The sequence below is a fragment of the Cryptotermes secundus genome, unplaced genomic scaffold, assembly GCF_002891405.2.
Source record: "Cryptotermes secundus unplaced genomic scaffold, Csec_1.0 scaffold573, whole genome shotgun sequence".
Classification (NCBI taxonomy): domain Eukaryota; kingdom Metazoa; phylum Arthropoda; class Insecta; order Blattodea; family Kalotermitidae; genus Cryptotermes; species Cryptotermes secundus.
The window spans coordinates 665,108-687,607 of record NW_019738880.1 but is presented as its reverse complement, the minus strand read 5'-3'; the positions used below and the strand labels follow the sequence as shown (position 1 = coordinate 687,607).

Below are 22,500 nucleotides of genomic sequence, written 5' to 3'. Positions count from 1 at the left end.
ATAGGATATCGGTGGTAAAGCCAGAAGGAAAGAGACTACAGGGAAGACCAAGGTGTAGGTGGGTGGACAATATTAGAATGGATCTTAGAGAGACAGGATGGGATGGTATGGATTGGACTGATCTGGCTCAGGATAGGGACCAGTGGAGGGCTCTTGTGAACATGGTAATGAACCTTTGGGTTCCATAAAATACTGGGAAATTCTTGAGTAGCTGCAGAATTGGCAGCTCCTCCAGAAGGGCTCAGCTCCATGAGTAAGTAAGAGTATCAAATCACATTATGATTTCCAGATGTTCCAGTTCAAATAATAGGACTAGCAAGAACTATAAATTATTAAATTTATAATTTAGTAATAAATGTCTGTATAATTTCCACTAGAACAAATTTCATCTACATTAAATTTGTCATATATGATTTATTAAGTTTTGTACTACTGACATGTTTTAAATATTTAGTTATATTCAGCCAGTTGTCATCTTCTGTGCTGTGACACCATGTAGTCTTGTAGACAAATACCGATAATTTGGAGGAATATGCTGCCTCTGTCTTCAGGGTTAAAGCGTGTAGTGTAAGGAAATAGAACAAGATCCAGGCCAACAGGAAAGGTAGGTACAAAAACAGCCCGTAGTGTGTCATTTTCTCATGCTGTACTGCTTTCAATAATGACACAGCCAATTCTGGGGATTTAGTTTCTCTTACTGTGAGTTTTTAAACAGGATTTACAGCACATATGGATACATTCTTTTGTTTTTGCTGGATATGAGATTTTATTACAAAATGGTTTTCTACTTTCAAGGAATGAGATAACAGAAATCAATGATACTGAATTTTATAAATATAATATCCTATTTGCAACAGTATTTACATCTATTCAACAATAATTTTGAACTGTACACTATTTTACTTAAGCCATAAATGCAACTGAAATTTATTCTTTAAGGTAATATAATTTAACAGGGAATGATGATGCTTGCACCACTTAAAATATAACTTTAGGACTCATAATCAATAGTCACAGATAAAGTAATATCAAATGACATCTTGAGCACCTTAATAAAAGGGAGAAGAAAACTGCTTCACTAGGAAGGCCTTCATGTATTGGACTGGAACTGCATTTTGTACTACCCACTGCAGGTCTTTAACAAAGGTGGAGCTACATTTCACACATGGAAAACTCACATGCTATTAGAAAGACCCATTTTCTGTCAGCCAAACCAGTGAACATATCAACAGAAGTAACGCAACTAGAACCCAATCTTCTCTCTTAAACCTCGTTGTCCACCTAGAAGCATTACTGATGGATCTTCCAACATTTCTCGAACAACATCTAAGAATTCTGATGCCACCTCTTCATCTATTGCTCGGCCATCATACGACAATGTGATCTTCATTTTTGTGACAGGGTTTCTATCATCATCTACAAACAAGACAGTAAGATATCAGAGCAGAGCCTTGTGGAAAATTCAGCATAGTGCACTGCCTAATCTGAAGTCAGGAATATGTTTTAAATATAAAGAATTTACAATTCGTGTCCACTAATTTCTATAGCATGCACCTTTAGTTCTGAACTTTGTCACTTGCCCTTCCAATATGTCAGCAAACATTGCAGCTGCCATCTTCAGATTAAATGTCATGGATAATGTTCCTGACCAGATGCCGGCTTTGGGTTGATGACTGGACTTATTCAATGCTCATAACTCGTAACTACAAATGATTATAACAGTCACTGATTTACACTCCACAGGTGTAACAACTACAGCTCACATAAAGTCTTCTGTTTGTTCACTAGTCTTTGCTAAGTAACAGCTGCTAACAATACAATTCAAGACTGTTAACCATTGACTCTAACCTCTGGCTCCCAACTGTCAATTTTTGATTCACAACTCATGACTGACTAACTGGTATGGTCTGGTAAATTGCTGCTGGCTGTCGCCATCATAGTCAATCTTGGTTGCGAGTCCTGTGGGACTCATGACCATATTTTACTGTCTGATGGCTACGAGAGTCTTCAATCTCTGGTTGTATGATTCTCGTTGGTCCTTGTTATATAACCTCGGCACAAACTACATAGAAGACACAGCATCCAACAGTTCCATTACTGTTGTGTGTTTATTTGTTGCTGTGGACACGTGTTTACGCACCTTTGCCTAGCAATGGCTGCATCTATTTGTTCCACTGTTCTGGCTTTTAGCTGTCATGTTACAATGTAAACAACAGTATATGTGAAGGAGACATTAAGTGACTGGATACTGTGCTGTCTGCATACTAATCAATGGGCAGGGTCCTGAAGTTTGGAATGAAGAGAAAAATAAATCGGGTGACTCCAAACTTTATGAAAGGCAGTTATACACTGATATAATTCAGGTAACTGGTTTTCCTTTCTCTTCATATCGAATACCCAGACCAATGGCTAGCATATAGGACAGTGGTTCTGAACTATGCATGCATGAACCACCAGAGGTATATTAAACAGCATAAGGAGTATGTTTAGAGGTCAAAATCATCTAAAACAAGTCTTGACAAGTGTTTCTGTAGATGGAATAATAAGATGAGGAAGTCTTTGTACCTTGTTGTGCTTATAATACATGACATATGAAGTAATAGGTCAAACGGGATGGTCATTCTAAACATACAATGAACACATATGTGCAATAAGATACAATAAAGATACATCCACCTATGCACATCACATGTTACACACAGGATATACATACAAAAACATGTTAAACACAATGAAAATAATTCAAATAACCAAAAAATGCAGATATATGAACAGCCTAGAAAATTATTACAAATGAAAAATGAATGAAGTGCTATTTGACCTTAAATGTTATATGTAACAACACCAACCACACTACAGACCACACCACACCACACCACACCACACCACACCACACCACTACACTACATTACAATTAAAGCCTTTTCTACGAGGCCAGGATATCCTTCATTGAGGGATGACAAATAAAGGAAGCAGAGGATCACAATGAGGAATTGAAGAAAACTTTCCACGAAAAAATGAGAACCAGTAAATGTTTTGCCACAGATGGCTCAAAAATGGAGCACAAATCATTCATAGAGCTCGCAGTGATAGATATGTGATGGTATTAGCTGGAAATTCAGGATAGCTAAGCTAACATCCACTTTCACAGCAGAAGCCCTAGGAATGGGTGAAACACTAGAAATCATTCAAAAAATAGACTTGGAGCAAAATTTTATGATTTTCTCAGACTTGGAAAGCGTGCTAAAAGGAATTAGTAACACATGCATATGTTTGATGAAGCGAGAAGTGTGTACTGCCATTATGGGTGACTTTATTATATAAGTATGTTAAGGGATAAATATTTTTACTTCTTACCCAGAACAGTTCGGCTTCCTCCAACTGCTAAAATGCCACACTGTGGTGGGTTGATAATGGCACTGAATTCATCCACACCATACATTCCAAGGTTTGACACCCTTTATAAAAGAAAACCTCACTGTTAAATATACAGAAGGGTTAAGACACTGAAGGCAACATTACACCTACATACAATTTTGGTGAGAAAAAAAAATGTTCTCAGATGACAGGAGGTCATAATGTTGAAAGGTGAACAGCCAGTGCACACTCATTTCAATGGTATATTCTTTTACAGTAAGACATACCTTTGGAATTCAACTATGGCATTGAAATATGGCATCATTTCTTCTTGGTAGCAATAAATAACTTTGAAAAACATCTAGTGTGGACAAAGAAGTATTGTGGCAGCAAACTAAAACTAAACCCTTTTTGGATCAAACAGACTTAAGACTTAACACAGTATTTATTTATATATATTTCAACTCTTACGTAAAGGTTCCGCCTTGAAATTCATGAGGCTGCAATTTTCCATCCCGGGCCTTCTTAGCCAAATCTTGAATTGCCGCCGAAATTTCTTCAAGACCCTTTGCATCAGCTGCTTTTACAATCGGTGTTACAAGTCCTGCGTCAGTGGCTACTGCCACAGAAATGTCAATATCAACTGGGTATGTTACCTGCAATATTATAAGGCAATGCAATCCTGAAATATTGTACAAACTCAAAGTTAAATATCAAAAATGTGTCAAATGTTTTAGACATTTAACGACTTACAACTGTTTGCAGCCTGTGCTCTGATCATAAAATAGGAAAATTAGTACAATATTGACTTTCAGTGAAGAGGGGATCTATATATTTTGCTACAGAAAAGGGACTTGTGATCATAGTTTTGGAAGCGGAATTTTCATGATAATATGTCTTGAAATGGTAGTTAAGAAACTACAGACTGGGATATAACATAAATATGGTGCTTTTGTTCCTTAACCCTTCAGCGCGGTCATTTAAATTCCGCGGCCGCGTCTCCGGCGGTAATATATTCAGCCGGCCATTTAAATTTTGCTCGAAAATGATTTATTCATCATTGTTCTTAAATTATATGAGATAGGAACATGAAACTTTCACTAAAATGATCTTAAAAGGTGGTTTTATAACCTTACCTTATAATATGAGCGCCCTGTATCTCGGCAATGGAGGCAGGTTGTTTAGTATTTGAGCAGTGAATGGTACGCCTTGAAGCATGAAACTTTCACTAAAATGATCTTAAAAGATGGTTTTTATAACCTTACCTTATAATATGAGCACCCGGTATCTCGTCAAAGGAAGCAGGTGGTTCAGAATTAGCAGTGTAAGGAAGGCCTTGAAGCATTCGTGTAACCCAACGGTGCCCCACATTCATTGCTCCAATATTGTGTATCTGTTCTTTTGCTCTTTTTTGTTTTTACCACACAGCTTCTGTGCGGCCTTGCCTTCTACCCCGTGAGGGGTATAGTTCAAGGAAATGTCTTTCCGTGAGCAGTTTCGCTAATCAGGTCAGCTGCAGTAAATTCAACGTTACGAGTTATCATAACAAGGGTTTGTTGCTATGCCTTTGATATTCCATCCATTTTGGCGGCAGTAGATGTCGTAGGGGTGACCACAGAATTCATGAAGTTATTCTAAGAACTGGCTGGTATGTAGTGCACGAAAGCAGAGCTTAGCTGGCTCAAAAAAAATATTTATGGTCATCCCTCGAAACGACCACCAAGGTCAGTACGATAAANCCATCCATTACAGTTGGACCGACTAAACCTCTCCCAAGAGCAACAGGAACTTTGCTGCAAGACAGGCATATGTAACGATGAATTAGCGCAGCTAAACTCGTGTGTCATTAAATACGGTAATCCTGACAACAGGCCAGTGAAAAATCTAACAATCTACAGCAAATCCATCAATTATTATGGGCGTTATAACATAGGTGTGCAGCTGGACGAAACATACACGTCGAACCCCCCCAGACGATTTAAATACCTGACGAAACATACACGTCAAACCACGCTGGACGGTTAACCTAGTTCTGATTCTATCGGAGAGATGGCAGCGAAATGCATCCCTTGCAAGCATACTTCATGGCATTTATAGCACACCAGGCTGTTGCCATATAAATCCAAGCCAGTCTTCAAATTAACTCTGATGTCAGCCATGCATTTCTTTGGGGCCTGACCTATTACATCTTTACAAAAATTTCTTTTGGCACTGTCTTTCTGTTTAACATTAAGTATGGTTGTAATGCTGCGCCATAGCTCAAGCGGTTAGTCGCTGGCTTCCCGCTGCGATGGCCCGTGTTCGATCCCGGGTCTGGTCAAGTGGGATTTGTGGTGCACAAAGTGGTACTGGGACAGGTTTTCTCCTTCCGCGTTGGGTTTCCCCTGCCAATCTTCATTCCACCAATTGCTCCATAATCACCCTCACCTATCATCTGGGGCTGGTACAATAGGCCAGAAGTGGCCACAGTACAAAGTATGGTGGTAATTTACTGCCATTTGTGGTTATACACAGCATGACAGTAACATGTAACCTTTCATAGCCTGTGGTTTTCATTGCCACAGTACATCAGTATATCACCTGCTTATAAATTAAAACATCATGATTCACTTAGGAGAAAAATGTTATGTAACACTTTAACTGAACTTACGGTAACTAGGAACTCCGTGACTCACACTGTCATCTTGTATTGTTAGGACAGTTAATTCTGTGAGCCTGTCATGAACTTGACATATAGCTGAAATGGGGAAAGGAAGAACTAAACAGAATTCTGATGGAGAAATATGTTGGAAAATGGCTACTCAGAAGTTGGAGAAGGAGATGGGAGCATAAGATTAAGGCAGGATTCAAGGAAGTAGGCTGTGAGGATCAATGGTGGAGGGCAATATCCCAGCATCATGTCTGATGACCAGCTTTCATATCAATAGTACAGTAACAAACAGAATATTCACTGCTGCTGCTGCTGCTGGTGATGAAGATGATAGCAACATACCTCCTCTCCCTTATACAGGGCATTCACTTGAGGACATTGCTGTAGGGCCAGTGCAACTGCTTTGATCACGAAGTCATTGACTGACACTTTTATTCCGTCCTCCTTCAGCTGTTTCCTCAGAACGATAAGCTTATCAATTGTACAGTCAGTTACTCCATATGCATGCGGTATGGTTGTCTGCAAAAACAAGAAAGTTAAAACCATCTGATTAATCTAATTTGTTACATTGAACTGTACATACGCAGTAGCCTTCTTGCTCAACATAAAATCTAAAAACAATCATTACACTACATTGTGTTCCTGAGTAGAGTTACTAAGGTAGCAGTGAAATAAGTTCTGTGTTTGCCTGACTTTTAACATGAAGTTTCTTTCTACTCTGAGATCTGAAGCACTTCCACCTTTATCTTAATTATAATGAAATTCCGATTTATTGATTTTGCTGGGGAGAAAACTTCAGTATTTTAAATCAAGAATTATATGGAATTCAAACATAAAATGACACTTCATTATTAGTTACATTTACTTTAACATAACAAAGATGAAAAAATGTATGTTAAGAAAGCCTAAAACAAGAGATCATACTGTATAATAAGTCTAATTCCTGCCACAAAGTTAATGTTTCCAGGGCTGGAGCAGCAGCACATGTGAACCATGTAGCCACCTGAGGCAACACAATTTACAAACTTTCTTTTATCAAACTGTAATCAATTGCTATTGATCTTCTGTTCATACTGTGGCCATTCACTGGCAGATCACATAACCTTTGTGTGTGTGTGTGCGCGTGCATGTGCGTGGATGTGACTTCGTATGAGATTAGTAATGAACAAGGTGGCACTGAAGCAAGAAGTTGTCTGAGCTGCTTCTGTTTTTCTCAACTAATCACCACTTATCTATCACCACCCCCGAGGTGTCTAACAATCCTGACCAGACAGGGCTTCCTACCTGACCTGGAACTCTGCTGCCTATAGAGCATGGAATAGATTGAAGGCCATGATTGTGACCCACGGTGCCATCCTGGCATTTATATGGAGAAACTCATGAAAACCACAAATAACGTTAGCCAAAACAGCAGGCCAAGATTCAAACTATAGAGTACATTGCCTGAATACAAGTTTACTATCCCATGCTGATTGAAGGCAGGATTAAATGAAAACAGGGTGCAACTCAAAAAAGTGTTTCTACTAACCTTGGATTCTGTGAGCCTTTTTGCAATTGTTCTTCTCATTGAAGTGACCTCAGTATCAATGTATCCATCCCCCACCTGCTTTGGTACACTTGGTTTAGGAGGCTTCGCTGGAGTGCGTGCTGCTGCTTTTGGCGCAGATGGTGGAGGAACTACATGACAGAAAGATTACAAAAATGTTACACCTTTGTGAAAGTAACTGATGTATGGTATTGGCACACATCTGGGGAAGTTTCTTTGTATTTAGCATATTTGAAAAAATAATGAGGGAACATTATTGCTCCTGCAATGTAAACCCATGTAGTCTGGCAGAATATTATGAATGTTTTGGAAGAACTTCCTCCCTCCATTTCTAACCTCAATACAGAGGTAGCAAGTTGCTCAAAAATGTTAATAACGTTCTGCCAGACTACGTGGCATTGTATCCCAGAGGACAAAAGTAATCTCCAGTCACCTCCAAGAGAACTTCAAACTTGCTCAAAGTAAGAGTTGTTTATACAATATGTTAAGAAAATAACACACTCCTGTACCACAGGTACAGACCTCTCATCCATAAAGCCTGTGACCTGAAACAGATTTCTGATTCTAAGCATATGTGGTGTGATGTACTTACCGCAAACTCTGTACTTCATCATTTCCATAATTTCATTAAGTAATTCCACCTTTCTTCAGCCTCAGTGCAAAATGCTTTCTCATGGCCTTCCCACTAGACTAGTGGTTCTCAACCTTGTGTTAGACCACAGCCCACGAAATTCTTTTTCCTATAAGACAAGGGCCTGGTATAACTGATGCCAGGGCCCGGCAGTTCAGAAACACTGTACTAGACAATGCACTCCCTACTGATCTTCAAAGCAATGATTAAAAAATGGTGATAAATAACCACAATAAGCATAGAGGACTACCTAGAGATCTCTTTTCTTATGGCTTTCCCACCAAAGCACTGTAAGGATTTACCTTTCCCCACATATGCAACATGCCTTACCCTTCTCATATCCTCCTTGACTTAACAAACTACATGTACATGCCATTCAAACAAAGTGGCCCATCAGCACACTATTAAATCACTGCACAAGTTTAAAAAAAAAAAACATATTTCTGCAAGCTGGATATGCAGTCTTGTACCTATACTGCATTATGCAGCCTCTGAATAAAGCTCATTAGTGCAGCATTACAGCTTGCCCCAAAAGTAGTGTTACCTTACCTTTTAACTTGGTTCAAAACTTTCTCTAGCCAACAAATATGAGGCTGATACTAAGGACTGAGATGCATGTATTTCTTCAAATTCCATATGATATTATACCATGCTGAACATGAGCAAATCAAAGCCATTACTTTATAGCAGTCTGTTGTATTCACAAGGTTAGAGACCACGCACATCTAGTATGTTATACATAATGCATCAAATGTGTAAGACCCAAGTATGGTACAGCAAAACTTTAAATCTTAGGTTTATCATTCTGAGGTTACACTCTATAAATTTATGGTACTGTATTTCACAATGACATGGGTTTCCTGCCATATATTATGGTCTTGCTAAAAAGAATAGTAAGAGAGGGGTTTCACTGAATATATATCAGTTCATGTACCCAACAACAATTACAGTTCAAGAGATTAGACTCTGCTGATCAAAGTAACTGCAATTAATGCACTCCATGGTATAGAATCCTTCTTGAAGAGCTGTTAGTCACCCACATGATCAAGAAATTCACCACCTTCAAGAGCTCAAAGGTTCATTAATAAGTTCATGGCCCTACCACTGGGCCTTGTCCTCAGTCATATACAGCAAACTCCCATGTATTCGGTATCCAAGCATCTGCAATCCCCATGCAACCAGCAAAAATTTCAAAGATAATTTACCATTTCTCTAAAGTTTCTTAAAAAATAAAGTTGTAATGTGCATACGTTTGTCCACCACACAGTAGTTCTTCCAACCACCACTAGCTGTGCTGCCTGTTGTTCTACCTCATGCAACTGCCTAGCTGAATTTTTGACAGCATTATAGCATTATCTGAAAAATCTTTCATGTATCAATCCACTTTGTCACCCAGGAAGACTGTGATGAAAGAACTAAAGTGGAGAGCTGGTGTTCTGACTTTGTACTGTGTTCCTGTATGAGATCTTGCAATGCAACCAGTAGAGTCATGTAACTGGCCCATGCAATTCTGCATAAATGCTGGACAAGTGACAGTTCACTGCAATCTAGTCCACATCCTCATAGCTTATGGTCTTAAGGTTCACTTTACTTGTATCCTCTCTTCTATGATTAGGACCCCAGGTATTCTCTTCTCTTTAGGTTTTCCAATAAAAGTTTTGACTTCCTCATATTTACCATGTGTGCTGCATGTCCCACCCATCTCATCCTCCATGATTTAACAAGCGTAATAACCAGGGCCCGGATTTTGATGACATGTCATCTTATTTTTTTTGTATCCTATGCAATGCTCTTAAATATATAAATCTCGGATATGAGCTACAGAAATGGCTAGAGAAATGTAAATTTTATGGGTAATTTTTTGTCATCTTTAGGTTTAAGGTCATTTCTTCATTCTGGGGGTAATTTTTTGGTAAATTTTTGGACTTTTAATGGTATTTCTTGTCATTTTTGGCCATTTTAGGGAATTTTTCTTCATATGTTTTCTGAAATGTGTATAACATGGAAGTGAAGTGTTCTTTCTTTTCTCCTTTAGGTCATTTTTCTGGATTTTTCGGTCATCTTATAAGTCATTTTTTAAATATTTTCAGGGCATCAAAATCCAGGCCCTGCATATTACATTTGTGGGTCGTATTTTAGGTCATTTTTCTTGATTTTTTGGTCATTTTTTAAATATTTTCAGGTCATCAAAATCCGTACAAATTATGAAGATTCCCATTACACAATTTTATCTGCCCTCCTGTTATTCCCTGTGTCTTGGGTTTCAACACACATCTGAGACCCTGTGCAACATTTTGTGATATGTTAGGCCCCCTCCCCCATTCTTGAGAACACTTCAGAAACATCTGCACAAATGCAAATGATTTGGGATCAAGATTTTTGAAATTTATGAAAGTAGTACTGGGCATACATAGAATTTTACCTAGGTCATCCAGAAAGTAAAGACCGTTTGGTGATAAAAAATAAACAAATAAAATTAAAAAATTGTATTTCACATCACTACTACAGAACTTGTATCATTTTTCTACATAATCCCCATGAATATTCAGGTACTTGTATCGTGTGATGAGATTCTGTATGCCTGCATCGTAGAAATCTGCCACCAGTCAACTGAACCAGTCTTTAACCGTCTTCTTCACTTCTTCATGGCTACCCGTGAGCATGCTGCCCAAAAAATGCCTGAAGTGTGTGAACAAGTGAAAATCACTTGCCCCAGGTCCAGACTGTAGGGAGAATGTAAAAAAACGTCCCAAGCGAAGTCAGCAAGTAGCACATGTGTGCCAGCGGTCTTTACTTTCTGGATTACCCTTGTAAAATGTACACTGGCATTACAAAAGAGTATTCACATGGTGACAAATTTGTGAATGGACCTCCAGTTCGAGAACTTTCTACAGTTGGCTCACCCAGCTTCAGACAAAGGTTACACAGTGTTCCAGTCATGACCTTGTTGGCATGTTATTTAAAATGACAAGAAGTTCTGGGAAGAACTAATCACCTACTTTCCTCTGATATGACAAGGAGTGCATAAAAATGACACCTCCAACAATTCTTTGTTGCCACAGGAATGCTTTTGAGTTGTTACCTAGCAACAAAATGTGGGATGCACTTTACCAAGTCTTTGCTTAGCTACGATATGGGGATACACATACAGACACACACACTGATGGGAGGGATTTATAAAATTTGCTGTTGAGATGCACTCAATTGCCGTAATATACATACCAAGTTTCTTACAGACTGACTGAGGCATTTAAAGGCTGATAGGAGATGATTCAGAGACACTTTCATTTTTTTCAAAATAATGAAAGTGGGCTAAAAATGGACTGCAGTGGAAAAGTGGGATTTGATAAAAGGAGTGTACCAGAGAAAGTGATGGTCAAGACAACGAAGAATGGTGACTTAGTGGCAACATTCACATGAAAACTGCTGATCATGAAGTGGAAGGACAAGAAAGATTTAACTCTTGTCAGTGTCATCCATGACTATCATGGTTCCTATGCAAACAAGGGGATGTTATTAAACCTGAAGTTGCAGTAAATTACAAAAAAGAGATGGGTGGCGCTGATGTGGCTGAGAACTAGAAGCACTATTATGCCATGGCCAGGAATCAGCTGAAGTAATATTATATGAAAATATTTTGCCACTTAATGACATTTAAGCAGTGAATGCCTACCCTGTGCACAGAAAATTATGAAGGAAAAAGGAACGTCTGACATTCCTCGCTGAACTAGCCAAAAAGCTGACCGGGAGGTACACCTTGCCTCGTACCACAGCAGGCATTAGAAGGCCATAAATATTACCAAAACCTTCTTGGATCTTAGAAAGGCACTCTCCTGACCTTCTCCCAGCAACATGAAAGCAGAACCAACAAAATTATGCATTGCCTGCTATAAGAGAGGCTACCTCTGACAATTAAGCAACAATAAAAAAATAGTAAATATCCTAATTAAATTACCCATTACAGTGTAAAATTCTTCTTGCAATCAAGACACTTAGGAGGTTAATATGATTTTTAACATGATTTAAAATAAATCACAAAACATTTCAATTCTAAGATTACCTTCCTTTGGTATCTTTGGTTTCAGTTTATTGTCTGTTATATATTTTAGCACATCTCCTTTAAGTAGTTTTCCTTTACGGCCAGTAGCAGTTATTTGACTGGACTGCAAATGGTACTGTTCCAACAGCGTGCGGACTGCAGGTCCTAAACTCCTGCATATGGAAAATAATAAACAATGTTCAAACAACACAGAACCTTCCTTGACCCAGCCTTATGGATATTTAAATTGCAAAGCCAGTAAAAAGGGCAGAGAAAAGCATATGCTACAGACGTCACCATGAAAGCAAGATCATACACATAATCCAAGCATTCAAAATGGAATACTGCTGACATAATTACTTGAATTAATTCTTTTCCAAAGTATATACTGGGTGACACAAATGGAAAGAGAGGAAAAAAATAGGAGGGAGAATAAACAGCTTTGTAGATTTGAATAAAATGTGTGTCAGTTACATAGACCATACCTAAGCATGTGCTCAAAAAGCTTTGCTAAGTTCAGTTGATTTCTTACATAGAAATATATTTTTTTTAAATCAGAACCAGAGTTGAACATATCACTTTCCTCAGCTGATGGCTGACAATATTATCTGATGAGGCACAATTCCACATGGATGGTGTGGTTAATAAACAAATGTGTGATTCTGGGCATCCATTTGTGATTCATTAGAAGGTACATCATGCACCAAGAATTACAGTGTGGGTTGCCATCTTAAGTCATGAACTTCTAGGGCTAATTTTCTTTGAAGAGACAGTGAACAGTGAGCACTATAAGAATTTTGTGCCTCATCGTCTTGCTATAGGTTTGCCATTACAAAGTTAGTGGTTCGTGCACGATGGAGCCAGGCCGCACACAGCAAATGTTCTTTTGGGCTTTCTGCATGACACTTTCGAATCACGTGTCATTTCAAACTGATTTCCTGATCGTTTTACACGTGGACAGAACTGGCCCCCAAAGAGTCTGATTTAAACCCATGTGGCTACTTTGTTTGGGGATTACTTAAGGAAAAGATTTTTCTGAAAAAGCTGCAAACAATAATGGAATTGTGAGCACTAATCATTCAGGCCTGCAATGAGATAACTCAGGATATGTGCCACTGAATAGTCAACATCACAGTTCATGTTGAAGCAGTTGCTAGACATAATGGTGGTCATACTGAACACTTGATTCACAGAGGATACATCTCCATGCAATGGTCTTTCTTCTTGTATGTTAATTTCTTGTACTGCAATTGAGATGAAGATTTTATTATTAGATCAAATACTGGATCATTTGTGTGCCACCCTGTATATAGAACTCACTCTGATTGAGGTGCTGCCACGGTTGGTTTCGCTGTTGCTCTTGGTGCAGACGGAGGTGATGGCGCAGTGGCAGAAGGAATCTCAACATTCTTCCAGTCTTCTCCTGGGCTCACCATCAGAGCGATCAGTGTGCCTACTTTCACATCTTTCACATCTTCTTGAACCTATGGCAAGAACAGTCAGTCAACATATTCAGTACATTCACTATATGCCATGTCATCTTTCTAAAATACAGGATAAAAGAATGCTCCCCTCTGCCTTAATTTTAATAGCAGTAACTATAAAATATTGTAGTATCTAGATCTATTGCTAGGAAATGGCCCAGACACACACAACAGAGGAACATGCCACATCTGTGGTGTTCTCTGTGGGTACTCTCCAAGGCTATATGATCTGACCGACTGAGTTCAGTTCAGTTAGTGAGTGCAATGCAGTGATGTGAGCTGGTTGGTGAGCAGTCAGTTAGAGGACTGACCAAGAAAGTTTTCTTCACAGAATTTAGCCACTGGACCTCTTCTACTCAAAGTTACATTGTTTTTTTTCATTTTCAGTGTTCTGATTTTCAAAATATTGAGTAAGCCAAAGACCATGTAAATCCAGTATTTGATTTTATTTGTTTTTTTGCATTTAAAATTAGGTACTCTTCTTTACAGACTAAATAGCCAAATAATCAAATGATGACTTTTAGACAGATTATTGTTTTTTTGGGGGGATGAGATGCCACATAGTCCAGTAGAAACCCACTAATGTTTTGGAGCAATGTACTGCCTCCTTATTCATTCAGGGTAGAAGCGTATGCCAAGCATGTCACCAATAATATGTAGGCAGCAAGCTATGCTACATAATGTCACATGCCAGAAGATCTTCATGATATCCACTGCAACTTCAAACCAAACAGCAATTTTACTGAAGTGGCCACCGTGAATCCCACACTTTCAAAAGTATGATAATTCACTGTGGAATTTTATTACAGGAAATGTATAAAGGTGAATTCAAAGTAACCTGAAATAAACAGAAATAAATAATTTTCCAAAATGTACAGATACTGAGATCTCTTACCAGCCTTGGATTCAACTTCCTGCAGAAAAATAAAATTCAAAACAAATCCTTTTCATTGTAGTTCCTACATTAAGCCATTAATAAATACTCAACATGTATCAGAGTTAAACAAAACAGAAACCTACCAATATCTTAGCAAGTACACCTTCTTCTTCTGTCTCAAATGACACGACTGCCTTATCAGTCTGTATGTCACAAAGCACGTCTCCAGGAGAAACTGAATCACCCTCGTTTTTCAGCCATTTCACAATAGTGCCTTCTGACATTGTCGGTGAGAGTGACGGCATTTTCACTTCTTGCCCTGCAACTGCAAGCAGCATAAAGTCAGTATTTATACTTGTTACAAAACTAAGGCACATATAAACTCCATGTACTATGGGAATGAGGGCGCCTAACTGTCAGCCAATGATGCAGACTCTTAACATCATTATTAGGAAGTTACTAGATTATATTTTCAACATACTTCCTCTATTCACAGGCCAGTGAGAAACTTAAATATCACTACACAGGACTTCCCGCAAGGTTACCTATATATGGTACAAGAGCCCTGGTTTGTAGAGTAAATGGCATTCATATATTATTTTCAATAAATCGTAAGAGGCATCTTTCCATTAATGCCCTAATTTTTAGTAATTTTACCTGAAGACTCTCTCATAATTTACTTACAACTGTCTTACATTAGATACAGATTAAAACATTTGCTCTTCTTTCACAGTTCACAGTGAAAAGTTATGTAATTCACAAACTGGAAGTCTGATATTGGGTCCTTTAATCTATAAATACTTGGAATCATAATGTATTTGAGATATCTGTGATTGAATTAAACTGTTTGTAAATTTTTACATCTACATACAACATACTTACAAGCATCCCTCGCATGGACATTTCTGTGTTCCTTAAAATGTTATGTAAAATGGAACTGTGCCAAGAAAAATCAGTTTTCAATAAAAATATATATATATAAAACAAAGAAGGGCTGCATTCAAAGAGAAAATATCCCTCTTGGCCTAAGCACTATGCTCTGAAGGTGCACTAGAACTATGGAGGTAAAAATGCACTCAGTTTTATCCTCAGCACTAGATGGAAGTAGTCGCACACTGTTACTCTGGCGATGAAAAGGCTTCCCATCCCACATCCATACCTGTTGGACAGGAGGATTGGTCTGTGTTCCCTCCCAAAAACTTCCAGCCACAGGTGCTAAGTTAATGTCCACCAACAATTCATGCTTAGTAAGTCCATATATTCCAACAATCTGTTATCTTACATCCTGTGATAGTTGCATCACTTCCATCCTAGATGTTTGCACAACTGCCATGCTGACATGATGGCCAGAAAATGGAAGTGCAGTGGCCTCCAGTCACATGACATTTATGAGTCTCTTAAAATCTGTTCCTTGATTCAAACATTATCACATGGGGCAGGCATAAACATGGATGGACACATGGACAGGATGGTACCATAAGCCCAGCTTTCCTTGCAGAACAAGTAAAGTACACCAAACAGTTGAATTTTGGAGTGGTGTGTTCCTGACATAAAAATTGAAGTTCACCAGTGACATGGGGGAGTCATAGCTGATAAGACTGAGTAATTGGTCATGGTGAAAGTCAATGGGTTTGTATATGAAGGGAAGTCGTTATGACCTAATTGAAGAACTATCTCGGCATATATCTGGTGAGATAATACCACAAGAAACCTCAGCCACAATAGTTTATAAGGTAAAAGGTAAAGCTGTCCCTGTAACAGACCGTGAAGGCCCATAGGGGTGTGAGAGGTTGAGGCTCCCACATCTTCTAGACAATCGGCTCATAGATGGCAGCAAGATAGTCAGCCTTATGCGCTGGCTGCCCTTTACCCCAGGAAGATTCTTGGTATTCGTTTCTGTCAGAGGCTGAGTTGATCCCAGGGCCGTATTGTGGCTGGAAGGATTAGGTCAATTGAAAAAAATTCACCTCAATGGGACTTGAATCTGCGACCTTCCAGCTTGTTACATCGTGCCTCAAACATGCTACCACATGCCCCCCACAATAGCTTGTGTCCTAGTCGAAATTCAAACCAAGCACCTCCTGAATATAAATCTAGAGTGTTATTGCTATACTAAGCTCATTGGTTTGAGTCAGGACGGCAAAGGAAAGCATCACTCTCATTAGAGGATGTGTGCGTATCACTAGCATCTGGTACACCTAATGTTTAGAAACTGTGCAGCAGATTTCTATTTCCACTTTCGAACTAAACTAAACTGTGAGCTGCTAGCTCCATAAGGAACCTTCTTCAAACAAAAGTATGTCACTCTAATGGACCCTAAACAAAGGCTGCATATAGGGCATGTTATCTTCCAACAAATAAAGATCAATATTCTGTTAACAAAATGAATACTGCACTGTGGGTCTGCTTCAAATTTTGATTCTGCACAGATATGTGTCTGTGTTTGAATGCAGATGCTTATTGGAAATCAGAAAAGAAATATTATTACACAGCAAAATACCAATACATTTTCTACAGCCATTGAACGTGCTGGTTACACAACACACTGATTCTGATGTATACAGTAAGTGATTGAACTGAATATATCAATAGGTTAATCAGTTTATTATATTGACCACTACATGTTTCAGACATGGTTGAGCATCATCAGGTGTGTACATATATAATCATAAATATATTGTAATATATTGCTTAATATGTGATCAAAATGGATCCATTTTGGTAAATCACGACTTAAACATTCATTCATTCATTCATTTATTTGCATTCTGTTAATCCATACAAGGTCAAACCAACCTATGGGATATAGAACCTGTCAAGATACAAATATAATATAAACATAAAATAATGATATATACGTACATTCATAAAGACCACAATAAGGACATAAAGTAAAAACACAGTATTGCATAACAGCAGTGTAGTGGTTAAAAGATAAACTGATTGAGCTATTGATAAATTCAATTCAACTGCTTCAACATGTTGTGTGATGGCATAAAAACCCTAAATCTAGACACACAAGATGCATAGCATAAAAATAAAGATGGTTAAATTTACTTTCATAAAATTAGTTTCAGTGTATACAACATAGATGTAAGGTCAAGTTAGGAATAACGACAGTTCTTAATGGGTCTTGGCTAATACAAAAATTGCCATAAAAATATTCGTGATTAATGTACATACGTTTTAGCACACCAACACCTATCAAATTCCCCATGCCCATACAGTACATTGCACAAACAATCCTTTCCTTTATCTACAAAAGTTTCACAAGAAATATTTCACAGTTTGGCAGCTGTTAATTTAACATTCAGAATATATAAAAAAAAAAGTTACTCAAATAAGTACTTAAAATAATTCATGAACTTATGACTATACCTTCATAACTTTCATACTGTTTTCTTCTTTCATGGCCTACTGTATTTCTTATGTCAGATGGTGTACTGAAAGCTATGACTCAGAACTTCGTCATAAACTGCTGATACAGAATGCTTATCCAATTACATTCTATAAAAATTAGGTAAACATTGTTTTTAGTTGGTAAGCATTCAAGATATGAAGCCCTTCATTATGCAGTTTTCTCAAAACCCCCATCACTTCATCTTTCTTTGGTCTAAATATTCTCCTCAGCATCCTCTTCTCAAACACCCTGAGTCTATGTTCCTCCCTTACTGTCAGAGACCAAGTTTCACAACCATACAAAACCAGAGACAAAATTATAGTATTGTATATACTAATTTTTATGTTTATAGACATCAGGCAAGGGGACAAAAGGTACCTGACTGAATGGTAGCAAGCATTACCAAAATTCAGTCTCCTCAAAATTTCCTCCTGAATTAAGTTTTAATTTCTTGCTGTTGTTCCCATATGTTTGAACTGTGCCACATTTTCAAAAAATCTGTTAGCTATCTTCATGTCATGATTTCACACTGCCTTCTGGTGATAAAACAGCAACACATACTTAATTTTCTTTGTGTTTACTTCTAGACCAACCTCCTTAATAGCATCAATTAAAGTTTCTGTGTTTATCTTTATGGTATCTGTGTTATCACACAGTAGATTCACATCATCAGCATAGACCAACAGCTGATGTGTCCCATTTAATTTCAAATCCACCTGGTTTTCCTGGACCTTCCTAATGGCATACTCTAAAGCAAAGTTGAAAAGCAGTGGTGATAAAGCATCTCCTTGTTTTAGACCATTCTGGATAGGAAAATTACCAGATAAATGTTTACCTATACAGACTTTACAATATGTGTCATTTAAACATGAAAATATAGTGAACACTATATAACAATTAATTTACACATGTTGTCTGGACATAGGCTGTCACTATAGCATTATAAAAGGACTTACAGTAACATCAGAAATCATGACTAAATTGTTAATACCCTTGAAATAAGATGTGCACATCAACAGTAATTAGTTAAAATTCAGTGAAGTATGTGGTACTACTACCATGCACTTCACTGGATTACACACATCATGGTGATTGGCATATGGCCCACAACACAACAGTTGATAAGATATTTGTAACCAAACGCAGAAATGAAGGTTGTCATTAGATTCCTCTATTTACTCAAGAAGAATTTTTAATTTATTTTAACCAATCTTAACTCATGACTCTTGATAGACACAACTTATTTTGGCTGTATTAACAATTTAGCATTGATATCTAATGCTACTCTAAGTCCCTTCATGATAATATAGTGACAATTTATGTTCAGACAACACGTGCTGACTACGCCTTCTGATGATGGACAACAGTGGCTAAAATAAGTAAAGGCAAACTTTTACTTTCTTCTCTTAAACTCGTTACAGTTGATGGAATCCTGCCACTTACTTATGTATCAACTTCAAATTAAAACTCAACACACATGATATAATGCACTAAAGTTTAAATGATAAAACAAACAAAGCTTGCTTGTATTTGGTAAAAGTTTAAAAGTGGTTGTCCATATTGGACATTATCTAAATAAGAACAAGATGATGGGCAAGTAACAAGGAAGAGGTGTAATTTCAAACTGCATACCAAAAATTTCTGGTGCCTCATAGGTTCTTCACTAATTCAAATAAATACCAAAGCAAGGCACATACTGCACTCTGCATTCGGGTACAATTATCAGGAACCCATTTCATGCTTAAGTAACTCTTTACTGCAATTACCCCCAGATCCTGGTTTCGATGTTTGTTCTGATGATGGCACTGTTGGTGGTGGTGATTGAATTGAAGATGATGCATCAGATGAACTGGGGACCTCAACTGACTTCCAGTCTTCACCCTCAGCCACCATGAGTGCTATAACAGTTCCTACTTTTACATCTTTAGCATCCTCCTGGACCTGCAGAATGATGTTGCAATATAATGTGTACTCACCTGTACTTCTTACAATAGTTATAAAAACAAGGCAATACGCTGCCTTATTTCACATACCCTCTTGCTGCCAAACATATTACTACAGACCATGCAAGAATTACCATACTTACCTTTCACCATAGCCCACAGGACTTCCAATAAAGCTGTATCCTGCTGCATGCTAACAAAATGCCCTACAGGAAAAAATTTGCAACTCTTGAGTTCATTACTTAAAGAAGGGCTCCAAAATACTGATCATGATACTTCAACAGTTTCCACTGTTAGTGCATGGTATCAATTTTCATTAGTAAGGACCAGGTTTCACGACACTTTCCTACCCGTAGCAGTGCGTTTCTTTCCTGTATGAAGGCCTCCATGGTGGCCAGTATTTCCCATGATGCACCAAACATAGCCTTTTCTCAATGTATATAAGTATTTTATTATAAAACTGAATTATATGTATTGTTTTTGCAGTACATCTTTCACGTCTGCTAACAATAAATTCAGCAGATAACTTAAAAAAATAGTGAGAACAAAGTACTTACTTCCCTGGGCAAGTGGGCCCAGGCAATCTTCCCAAACCAGTATATAGCATGTGGTCTTTCACGGCAACCTAGCATGTTGGCGGTTCACCCAAAGTTTTTTTTTTTTTTTTAAATTTGGATGTCAATTATTGGTAATATAGAATGGTGCAAAGTATTAAAACTATGGTAAGAACAAACTCTTGATAAAGTTAAACAGAAAACAATAATAATGGGTCAACAAACACTATGTGAAAAGCACTGTAATGAACTGTAGTGAAGAAAAGTTTAAATTTCAAGTACTTGCTATTTTTTTATAAGATGGCAACTGTAGAGGCTATTTAATGCCAAATTAAAAATATGACCAACAGTCAATGGTAAACAAAAGAACTTAGGACAGGCCTGTTTTTAATATAACATGGTTATGGCTAATAATGTATTTACCTATGAATATTTAACTAAAACTATTTATCTAGATTTGATGCTTTCATACTGACTGAACACAATGATGTGTTCTTGGTCTATGAGCTAAGTGAATATACAGTTGGTATCCAACATTTTGGAAATTGTTTCCAGCTCCTTCATCAGCAATTGATGCCAGTCCCTCATTGTGTGTGTGTGTGTGTGTAGAAACAAGTTTCCTAAACACTGGACACTAATGCCATCTTCACAGGGCTGATTCCCCACAAGGACTTTGTTGAATACCATTCATGTCAATTGCGCAACTATCTCTACTGTACTGCAAATCTTAGCATAACACACAGGACAGCTAACACTTATACCAAAGAAACCCCAAAAAGCACCACAATATTAGCCACATATACTACATAATCAACATTATCAACAGTGAAACTTGTTAGTAGGATTCTCATAAAGCATTTCCATTCCACTGGCATCCTTAAGGAACAAAATTAAGAATGAATTCAGGCAAACTGAACTTTTGAAATTCACATATTTAAATTTCTGAACCTTCTGTCATGCTTTAATTAAATGTGGTATTTGAAATCCTTATAAAATATCACAAGTATATGAATTTGTTCAACATAAGACAGTTCAAAGATTCTGTTTATCAAATCAAGTATTTAGCAAAACTGAAAAATACTGAATATAATACTTAAGGAAATTAACGAGTTTTATATGCAAATCTATTGCAGCACAAATTGAAGTTTTCAGTGGCAATGACTTGAACACCAGTGTATGGTATGTGACACTGTGTAATTTGGTAAAAGTTTACCAGCGTTCTGGAGGAACATACTGCCTCCATCTTCATGTCAAACAGTACACTGAGCAAGCAAACAACTTGCAAACAAGACAGGGTTGTTACTGGACAAAAGGAATAAAATCTAAATATCAAAAGCTGAAAGAAGAAAACATGGAAGAAATTGATGCTGGTCTTAAACCTCAAATATCGCTTACGGTCTTAGGCAGGAGATTTGGATTTAAGTGTCAGGTTCCAAGTTTGCTCAATTTCTGAAAAGAAACTTCATCATGTGAATGTGAACCTCTTAAAAAGATGTTGGGAATGTGTATATAAAGTCAAGGAACACTTCTGGCATCTGCTGAAATCTGGGTGGGTTTAGTTTGTCATGTGTTGGCTTATGGGCTTGCCGTATATGTGAAAGTGTGCCAAGAGTTGACTTGAGGAGCATAACTCCTCCACTGAATGATCTGAATGATTTGCTGCAGGCTGTCAGATGTCTCCCTGCAACTACTGTGTATATTGTAAAAGGAACACAACCACAAGAATTTAGGTTATGTTTGATGTAAATAGTAGTATTTCATTTTTTATTTTGTGTGATGGAAATCACAGTTGACTGTCATTCCAATGAGCCACCTAGAACTTGTAACACTGTATATTCTCTTTCTGATGGGTTTTAGAACAGGTTTTAAATTCACCTTTTGTGGTACTGGACCTTAAATGTGTAATTAGTGTGTGCTATGAGCACAGTAAAGCCTTTTGGAAATCTGGTAGCCAGATAAGTATTCTGATCACCAGAATAAAAAGGATCACTATCTCCTGGTGCCTTGCTGTGACCCTCA

At 37.7% G+C, this 22,500-nt stretch overlaps 1 protein-coding gene across 5 annotated transcripts in view; it reads right to left on the bottom strand.

Moving 5' to 3' along the window:
* Positions 1 to 822: 822 nt before the first annotated feature.
* LOC111871200 (pyruvate dehydrogenase protein X component, mitochondrial) overlaps positions 823 to 22,500 on the bottom strand; it is a 120,184-nt gene continuing 98,506 nt past the window's right edge. For all 5 annotated transcript variants that reach the window (XM_033754148.1, XM_033754147.1, XM_023864119.2 and 2 more), the window contains 9 exons: positions 19,751 to 19,925; positions 14,728 to 14,909; positions 13,544 to 13,707; positions 12,245 to 12,396; positions 7,536 to 7,684; positions 6,350 to 6,526; positions 3,829 to 4,013; positions 3,358 to 3,458; positions 823 to 1,416 (listed from right to left, as the gene is read on the bottom strand). In XM_033754148.1, the coding sequence (XP_033610039.1) occupies positions 1,244 to 1,416; positions 3,358 to 3,458; positions 3,829 to 4,013; positions 6,350 to 6,526; positions 7,536 to 7,684; positions 12,245 to 12,396; positions 13,544 to 13,707; positions 14,728 to 14,909; positions 19,751 to 19,925 (1,458 nt within the window). In that variant the 3' untranslated portion in view covers positions 823 to 1,243. The remainder of the gene's footprint in view (positions 1,417 to 3,357; positions 3,459 to 3,828; positions 4,014 to 6,349; positions 6,527 to 7,535; positions 7,685 to 12,244; positions 12,397 to 13,543; positions 13,708 to 14,727; positions 14,910 to 19,750; positions 19,926 to 22,500) is intronic.